Source organism: Mustela nigripes, chromosome X, assembly GCF_022355385.1.
Source record: "Mustela nigripes isolate SB6536 chromosome X, MUSNIG.SB6536, whole genome shotgun sequence".
In the NCBI taxonomy this organism is placed as follows: domain Eukaryota; kingdom Metazoa; phylum Chordata; class Mammalia; order Carnivora; family Mustelidae; genus Mustela; species Mustela nigripes.
In genome coordinates this window covers 61,584,668-61,594,471 of record NC_081575.1, presented here as the reverse complement: position 1 = coordinate 61,594,471, position 9,804 = coordinate 61,584,668, and the positions used below count along the sequence as shown (strand labels likewise).

Sequence of the window (9,804 nt, the reverse complement as noted above, 5' to 3'; positions counted from 1 at the left end):
TCCCTGCTGAGCAGAGAGCCCGATGCGGGACTCGATCCCAGGACCCTGAGATCATGACCTGAGCCAAAGGCAGCGGCTTAACGCACTGAGCCACCCAGGCGCCCTTAAAGATTTTATTTATTTATTTGACAGAGAGAGAGATCACAAGCAGGCAGGGAGGCAGACAGAGAGAAGAGGAAGCAGGTTCTCTGCAGAGCAGAGAGCCTGATGTGGGGCTCAATCCCAGGACACTGGGATCACAACCTGAGCCGAAGGCAGAGGCTATAACACACTGAGCCACCCAGGTGCCCCAATTTTAAATATTTTAAACTTAAAACATGTTTTACCATATGACTGAGTGAAGAGCTTACTTAAAAACACACACAAAGGATGGAATTTATTGTCAGGATATAAGCTGGCCTATTCATGCTACTTTCAGAAGCCTAAACCCTATGAATTAAAAAGAAAAACACAGAATCATTTAATTTCAATTTCAAATAATCAATGTCAATTAAACTAAACACTGACAAGAACTTGCAGTGGTTAGTAGTTTTTATTTCCCTCTTTTTTTGGTATAAGCAGTAGAGTATATGCATAAGTAAATATGAGTATCCTACACACTTTAATGTTGAAGTCATATTGCAAATCTCTGACTTCTTATTACTAAGGATACTCTTTTTCTGTTGCCTCTCACTCTTGACAGATCTTGGTCTCAACGATAAATTCATTGGGGAAGTGTCTAATCTTCCAACACTTATCAATGGCACGTTTATTGAAACCTGTGAGAAAATGCACAAAGAATTGACTTTTTAACTTTTTATTTAAATGAAAACATACCTAGATTTCTTCTCTACTTTCCCCCTATACTCCACCTATACTCTCCTTCACTTTCCCAATAACACAGGTTGAAGGAAAGGTTATATTGCCTACCCAGTAAGAGGTCTCTTCTACGAAGGCGGAAGGACTTGCGATTGTTGCAAAGTTGGTAAATAAAGATGCCAAGGTTACTAACATCACGAATCTTCTCCACAGCAACCAGGTCTTCATGAACAACATAAGTGTGAGGCAAGTATTTGCCACTCTAAAGTTTGTTTAAAAAGATTAAAATAAAAACTTCTTAAAAACACCATTTAAATCCTTACCTATAGCAGTTATAGTTGTTTTTTTTAATAGACTTTATTTTTTAGAGCAGATTTAGGTTACAGCATAGTTTTTATTTTAAAATTATTCCAATAAAATGGAATGTTTGGCTCAAATAATTATTGTTTTTAAATGAGGAAGCAAATGCTTAAATAAAAATTTGACATCCAAAATACATACTGCCAGTTTGCCGAAGAACTCCATCAGATTCTTTGGAGGCAGAACGATAGAGGTATTGAGGGGCATCAGATAGCAGTTCCCCAGCAGCAAGTCCAAGTAAGCAGTCATGCCCTGTTGGGAAGGGGGAAAAGTTAACTAAGGTGTAAAGAATATCAACTCTGCCGATTCTAACTACCATTAAAACAAGCAGCTATATCCTTTTAATACCTGCTAAGGTATTTTCAATAGCAAAAGTGAGGGCAGGGCGCCTAGGTGGCTCAGTGGGTTAAGCCGCTGCCTTTGGCTCAGGTCATGATCTCAGGGTCCTGGGATCGAGTCCCGCATCGGGCTCTCTGCTCAGCAGGGAGCCTGCTTCCCTTCCTCTCTCTCTCTGCCTGCCTCTCTGCCTACTTGTGATCTCTCTCTCTGTCAAATAAATAAATAAAATCTTTAAAAAAAAACAAGAACAAAAAAAAAATCTTCAATAGCAAAAGTGAAAAAGGCTTTGCTGCAAAAAGATGAACATTTATGAACAGATTTAATGCTCGCCAATGAATTAAGAAAAAAAATCAAGAAAACCTTTAAAAATGAGAAACTCACTTTTTCAAAGTCATGAATAACTGCTGCAGGATCACTGTCAGAGAAACTGGGGACAGGCACATCAATGATTGCAACATTGTCATCCTCTCGAATGTCAGCCTCCTCGGTCACAGGCATAAGGTAGGGCTCTGCTCCTCGAAGGGAATTTGCAGGGTCCTCAGAATCAAAGAAGCACATCTCTCCATGGTAGATGGTACTCTAAAAGACAAAAAGGGAGAATTAAAACCTTTTAATACTTACTATGGTCACATTTGAATCATTTCTCACACTCACATCAATTCATTTTACTGTTTGTCAAGCTTAGAATTTCTGATAAAAGTTATCACCATGAAGGGAAGTTTTATAAATTGAATGAAAATTTGAAAACTTGTCCTAAATATTCATTTCTGTGGTGACACCACCGATTTCCTTAAGTTGCCACTAAATATATAGCAATTAGTAATCCAAATTACAAGAACTGTAATTATTATTACCTTGGGCATGAAGTACTTGTAAATGCAGGCCCCACCAACAATAAGTCCTGCCAAGATGAATGAAAGGCCTAAGAGAGTAAGCATGCATCTCCCAGAGGAGCCCTCTTTTTCCTGGGTGGCACCTTGGAGCTCCTGTTTATTAAAAAGCAAAACCAAAGACAAAAACCAGATTGCACTTTTAGACACATAGTTGCTTTGTGTACAATTTACTTTCTTGAAACACAAGACATTCTTAAAAGATGTTAAATCATCCTAGGTTAAAATATTTCAAGATAATTTCTGATATTTAATAGATGTGAAAAATTGCCAATTGTATTTACTTTCCTTCTGGCATTTACAAACCCAATTGCAGACAGGAGGTTTTTTTTTTTTTTTTTTTTCAAATACACACTTTTAGAATCAGCTGAAAATCACCGTTCATTTATGCAATAAATTATATTCTTTATTCTTTGTTGATTTGGGAACTTTTACAGTGATATAGTCACTAACTTTCTGGACTATAATTATGTTGCTTTACTATTTTTTGTAAATCAAATTTTGCCAACTTAAAGGTGATTAGTGTCCTTTGATTTATTAAATGATTTTCAAAAAGCTGGTTTTTATTGTTTTATCTTAAAAATTCTGTAAGGCAGGTATACATCATTTTCCCTTATTTCAGAAATTAAAATATTGGAGGCATGATATATTTCATAATGTTCTTAATATTAATGAGAATTTAACCTTTCTAACATCACCCACTGTTCTTTAGTTGTCTACTGCATGAATGAAATAATGTTTTCTAAGTTCAGGGTAAAACATAAGTGACTCTTAATCTCACAAAACAAACTGAGGGTTGCTGGGGGGAGGGGGTTTGGGAGAAGGGGGTGGGATTATGGACATTGGGGAGGGTATGTGCTTGGGTGAGTGCTGTGAAGTGTGTAAACCTGGTGATTCACAGACCTGTACCCCTGGGGATAAAAATATATGTTTATAAAAAATAAAAAATTAAAAAAAAAGAAAAAAAACCACTAGAACTTACAGTACAGCATTTGTGATAACTGGGCACAAAATGTGTGTGTGTGTAACAGCTACTGCAAAAATTCCATTAAATCCATAATTGGTTCAGGAACTGGAACAAGAAAGATCCAAAGCAAACAAGTAACTCTGTATTCTTCCTAAGGCAATGGTCCAAGGGACACTCCAATCCCATTCTTGTATTTCACGGTGTTTTAAGCAGTATTATTACTGAAGAGTGGAATAAACAAAGTCATCAAGTGTAGTTTCTTGTAATCAATGAGTAAATCATTCAGAATAGTGCGAAAATAGAGTTGTTTTATTATTTCAGGCCATTAGCTCTTTTCCAGGACAGCTACTGTAATGCTTGTGGCACCTAGTTAAGTTTCAATTAATTTGGTGAAAACAAGTGCCTGTATTCTACATAGAGACAATTCTTTGATAAATTGTTTTTTGAAAAATTATCTTAATTAAAATTCAAAGAAATTTGGTATGCATATTTTCTTAGCTAAATGTATATAATTTCAAACCCTCCAATAATACTCTATAAACCTTGAAGGCTTTTCCTTGTCCCAATAGCTTTCAGAAATTATAAATTATTTTTATTAAAAAAACTAACAAAAGATTAACATTACAAAGATAGAACTATAAATTATGATTGTGAATAACTGTAATCCAGAGCTAGATGTTTTGAAATTATATTGTAGATGATTAAATTGAGGTCCAGACAGATGAAGTTACTTGCCTGTAAGTCACAAAATGACTTAATTTTAAATACTCAAAACAATTATTTTTTCTTGTTGAGATATGAGAAGAGCTATTTACACTGAGTTTCATTTATTATTAAGCAATGTCTAAGTATTAGAGGTTCAATATAATAAAATTCCTCACCATACTAGGAATAAGGATTTTTTTCATTTGCATTTGTTAGAATTCAGAGTGGTATGGACTCTCACTTACCATAGCTAATTTCCCTCTAAACTCTATTTTAAAGTCATTGTACACAACTTCTGATATACTATTCTGTTGTGCTAGGTTTCTGATGAGCAGATTAATACATCACAATATAATGTGTCAAGTATTATTAAATCAATGTCCTGTAGTGACCAGGTCAGGATCCTGTGGGAGCTTCTCCAGCACCTAACAAAGAAATATAATCATGGTGCAAATGCTCATTTTTATTTATTCCTCATCACACCACAGGCCTGGCAGGAATACTGTTTACATATTAACTGTGTCCAACTACAAGTCAAGAAGTTTTTGGTGGTGAGAGAAAAATAAAGGGATTACTGTGTGGCTATATTTAACTACTAGCATCTAATTAGACCTTGCAAAAAATCAAGCCATGTTTCACTTACAAAGTGAATAGGACAGTTACATATTTGATCTGTCTTTTATTCAAAACCTCAACAATGCAAGGGGGTGTTACTTTTGACTTCTCAAATGTATAATACCCCAAAACAAGTTTTTTTTTTGCTGGGTTAAATATTTCAAAATTCTGTTACAAAAACTCTAAGCATACAAACATTTCAAATTGGTGCATAATGTTTTACTACATGGATTCTCATTTCACTAAAAGTACTTTTCAAATCTCCAGTCTGAACACAAAAGTTAAAACTTTAAAGAGAGAACAAGACAAATTAAGATAGATCTGGAAACTGACACTGTGTGGTAGAAGAAGAAAATTTGGTAAAAGAAAATGCAAATGTCCCTTTCAACATTGACATTTTACTGAGGAAAATGAGCAGTTTACAAACTTTGAAAACATGTTAGATGTTTAAAAGAAAAAGAAATTGGACTAAATAAACGGTGGCTAATATTTGGGGGGGGAACTACCACAGTTTCTGGCAATGCTAGAAGTTTAAATTCAAGGTCAGACCCTCTTCAGATCTCCCCATGAGGGAGGCGTGTGTGTGGGGGGGGGGGTGTATCACAAAAAGGAAGCAATAAATGAAGAAGAAAATAAACCTCAACATTTCTTTTTATGGATGAAGAGTGTTGTCTTTAGGAAATGCCACTGTGAAAACATAACAAGGATCTTGCAGTAAGAGGGCACAGTGAACGTCCCAAACGCTAATTAAGAGCAACTTCAATTTTCACAGCTCCTTTACTGAACTCTTAAAACCGCCTATCATCAGGGAGAAATTGAAAATATACACGGGCGAACACACACACATACTGACCCCAATGTTCTGAGTCAAAGCTGTCTTTGGTCCCATACCCCACCCCCACAAACATTCCGAGATCCTAGAAAGAGTTAGATTCTCCACCAAAAGGAAAGAAGGAAGAGTTCAATCTCTTGCCCCTGTTCTCCCTGAGTGTCTGCCCCTTCCCTGTAGAGGCTGTGTGCACTCCTTGAGCTGGAAACTGAACAACGTGCCTCATTGATCCCAGCCCTTCACATGTTCCCCTGGAGAGGGTGACATCAGGTCCCAGGGGTTCTCCTCAAACTCCCTGTAACGTCGCTTGGAAATGCACCACAAGAGCTGGAAACGACGGAAAGTAGTGCAAGATACTGGGATGTTAAAGGGTGTGCGGCACTGCAAGCGGAAAGTGGCGCGACTAAATGCAACTGGGGCAACCGGTAAACCAGTTTAACAGCAGAGGGGCAGCTTTCATTTTGTCCTCTGCCACTTGCCACTTCCTCCCCGCAAACCACCCCTCCCCACCTTACGGACCCTAGCAGGCAGTCTGGGGTGAAATGAGTACTGCTACCTTGCGGGTCAAGATTTGAGCTCGGACCGTGCGGTTTACAAGAGCCTCCACGTCTTGCCGCGCCTCCTCTTTTTGCACCGCCGTGGGTGTATTGAAGGCGATTTTCACCATTGTGAATCTTTGGGCTTCCTGGTAAGGCGTGGCTCAAATGAGCTTCCCGGGCTGCACGTTGTAGAGAAATCGGGCTAGTCCTAGCAGGACCTATTTTCTCCCTCGCCTGTCTTAGGCAGCTGCAAGCCCAGGTCTGGGGATACTTATGACGCAGTCCCAAGCTGGGGGTGGGGGGAGGGGGATACCGTAGGAGGGCCCAGGGTGGAGCCGTGGGAGGAGCGGGAGGGGCTTCAAAAGCTTGAGTGGGGGTGGGGGTTGTCTGTGAAGGAAGAGAAGGAGAGGTGGAGCCCTGGGGCAGCTGGGGCTTGAAATGCCTCACCTGCACTCCAGGCGTGCTCCCACCCACCCTCTGCACGGTCAGATAAGAACAGGACAGGAAGGAAGCCTGCTGTATTATGTCTTTCTGCCTTTGTCCAGGACACAATAGCCCCTTCCCTGATTGTGTTTTTCCAAACCTGCGCCTGGCCCCCCAAGGGGCCAGGAACTGTAACTTGGCACCAAGTCAAACTTCCTCAACTCTGCACTCACCCAGGTCCCAAAAGCACAGTCCATGACTATTCTGCACCTTTATAGTAATACCTTCCCTTTAAAGAACACTCAGAAGTTTGTTTATAGTTACTTGTTTCATTCTCTCAACATCTTGTTTTCTTTCTTGGCGTTTGTTTTGTAATTTCAATTTTCCAACCTAGAGCAATACTAAATCAGAAATATATCACTTTTGCCTCTTCAACTCCCCATTTTGCAGGTAGGACAGGATGAGACAGAGAAAGGTGGAAAGCTCATAGTGAATCTCTGAAATAATCCAGATCCTTTCACTCTCTCGGGTCAGGGAAACCAGAGTAAATTCTCAGTCCAGACCTTGTTTCTCTTCGGCCACCAATTGTGAAATCTGCAGGGAGAAAAACAAGGGAGTGTATACCTATGCATTTAGGGGGCTGAAAGTGTGAGTGAAGATCACGAAGTTTAGCCATATGCTAACGCAACTCTAGTGGGGAAAAAAAAATCCCCAAGAGGGCTGAGTTAGAAATCATACCTGGAATATTTACATGTGCTGCTAGTGTAATCATGTTATTCCTTCATCATCAGTTGTGCCTGACACTGATAGACATTTCACTATGTGAAATTCATGCTATGGAGGTTGATAAATACAGGTGGAGTGGTAAAGAGTTTATAATTAGTCCTGCTGCTGAAGACAGTGAAGGGGTCTCTTGTGTAAAGGAAATAACACCAAAAAAAAAAAAGCACAAAACAAACAAAAGAATCCCCCATTTACTCATACTTATTAAGGAGACTTGAATATGTTATCATCCCTCTGTCTAAGAAATTTCAGGTTGGAGTTTTCCTGACAGAGGTTTCCTTGACTCTAAAGCCTGTTTCTTGTCTCTATTATCTGAGCTTTGTGACGACACCCTTAATTTTCTCTGATAGGCCGCAGATGAGAAGGTAGATGGAGGAGAATAGTAGGGATCCTTGCCTTACACAGGGCCAGATGTTCACGATTACTTAGAAATGTGGGTATTGAGGAGGGCACATGCTGTGATGAGCACTGTGTGTTATACTTAACTAATGAATCAATGAACATTACACCAAAAACTAATTATGTACTATACAGTGGCTAACTGAACATAATAATAATAAAAAAAGAAATAATGGTACCTTATGTATTTTTTGTTTTCGTTTTTGTTTTGTTGTTGTTTAATTCTTTCTTCAGGCCTGGCCATTATAATTTAACAGTTAACATTTAACTGAAACCACAGCAATTACATATTTGTCTTAAGTTTTATAGTTTTTATAGTGGGGACACTGTGCTGCGGAGTGTAATATAGAAATTCTACAAACTAGCAGAGTAGTTCAACCCACAGCCAGTGCTACTAGGAAAGTTTAAATTCCTATCTCATCTGCAGTGGCTTCACACCCAGAATTCTATTTAAGAAGATTAATCTGACAGCAAGATATATTGGGAAACCGGTTGGGAAGTTCTTTTATATTCCAGGTGAGAGGTGGTAGAATACATTATGATTGCAACATCAAAAATAAAGGGATAATTTCCAAAGATGTTTAGGAACCATATTTTACAAGGTCTGGTGCAGCATCAAATAACAAGAGATAAATTAGAAAAACTAATTCTGTTTTAAATGATTGGGAATCCAGGATTGGGAAGATGGTGGCACCCTTGATAGCAATACAAACATTTGTTGAACACATCAAAAACTAGATTTTTATGCTAAGCCCATTAAATTTATTCTCATTTAATCTTTACCACAACCTGTGAAATGTTAGTCTATTCCTCATTTTATTGATGAAGAAACCGAATTTCCAAGAGGTCAAGTGACTTGCTGAAGGTCAAATGCTAACTTAGGTGGTGTGCTTCCCATGTTTATAGTCTTAATCACTATGGTGTCTCACTGCTACTAAAAAAAAAAATCAGAAAATCAAAAAGGGAGCTAGCTTGAAATCGGAAAAAAATGAGCATATTCTTTAGGGAAATGAAGAATGAATCCCCTGCCCATATTGCAAACAGAGATTTCTGCCTAGGATTTTGCTCAGGACTAAAAGCACTTGAAATCCTTTTAAAATTTTGCTGGTCATATGTGGATACATGGCTACAGGCTCCTCATCCTAAAACATATTTCTCCTGAGTTTCACAGTTGTTTTTTTCTGCAGAGAAGAGGCTACTGGGAGAACTGGCCAGCCATCTGTTTTGGGATATAATTCTAGGAATTTGGCTTAATTCCTTAAAGAGCCAAGCCATGTTATATGTCTATGACTTCTCTACATACATGGCTCAGTCCTGGGAGCATAGCTAGGGCTTCTTCCACAAAGTAATAGAAAATACTCGCTTTCTGATTCTCAAAAGTGATAGATTTTTATTTCTCAACTCTAAAGTTTTCTTTGTAGGCTAGTAAGCTATGAAAATAAGAAGATGCAAGATTTTTTTAAATATAAGATTAGTTTTCATCCTCTCTTCACAACAATGTGGTCATATCTTCAAGTTTAAGAGAAAGTTGTGCCTTAACTTGAATTGAATAGCCTCAATTCAAAGCTATTTTGAATAGCTTGAGAAAAATAAATTCTCATTGGATACCAAGAACTTCTATGGACCAATGAAATACTTACAGAAAAGAAATATGCACATATATTTAAAAGTAACCAAAAACAAAAATCAATTTACTCAGGGGCAAATATATGTTTGATTGTTTTTTTTTTAAGAGAATGCAGTTGGGGGTAAAGGGAGAGGGAAAGAGACAATCTTAAGCAGTCTCCATGCTCAGCTGGGAGACTTACCTCACAACCTTGAGATCCTGACCTGAGCCGAAATTGAGATTTGGAGAGTTAACCAATTGAGCCACCCAGGTGCCTCAGGAGGCAAATATACTCTATGGAATTATGAACTAGATGAAGTTAGGAAGAGGAAGTGATGACTGATTAACAAGAATATCCAACTAATACTATGATGAATGTGCTAAGACTGTGGGAAAAATATGATTCTGCCACCTATACAATTTCTTCCAAAGACTACTCTAAACACAAAACTTTGAACTCCAAAATTGCATCACAAATACAGCTAGAAATCTCTCCCCAGCAATTTAAAGATAACTAATTGTTTATGTAAGAAATTGACAGAAGCCAAAAA

General features: G+C 38.1%; 1 protein-coding gene across 1 annotated transcript; it reads right to left on the bottom strand.

Annotated features, from left to right (window-relative positions):
* Positions 1 to 350: 350 nt before the first annotated feature.
* Positions 351 to 6,330, bottom strand: ITM2A (integral membrane protein 2A). Its single transcript, XM_059384607.1, has 6 exons — positions 6,060 to 6,330; positions 2,352 to 2,483; positions 1,879 to 2,076; positions 1,300 to 1,410; positions 910 to 1,060; positions 351 to 758 (listed from the first exon to the last, which is right to left on the bottom strand). Exons 1-6 carry the CDS (start codon positions 6,168 to 6,170, stop codon positions 670 to 672), a joined length of 792 nt encoding a protein of 263 aa, XP_059240590.1. The 5' UTR covers positions 6,171 to 6,330; the 3' UTR covers positions 351 to 669.
* Positions 6,331 to 9,804: the final 3,474 nt, after the last annotated feature.

Bases quoted from the DNA above. Each gene is read 5' to 3' on its own strand.
- ITM2A (XM_059384607.1), bottom strand. From the start codon at position 6,170: ATGGTGAAAATCGCCTTCAATACACCCACGGCGGTGCAAAAAGAGGAG. The intron at 1,411-1,878 runs GTGAGTTTCTCA...CCTTCCCAACAG, and splicing joins TTATTCATGACTTTGAAAAA to GGCATGACTGCTTACTTGGA. The intron at 759-909 runs GTAGGCAATATA...ATTTTCTCACAG, and splicing joins TAGAAGAGACCTCTTACTGG to GTTTCAATAAACGTGCCATT.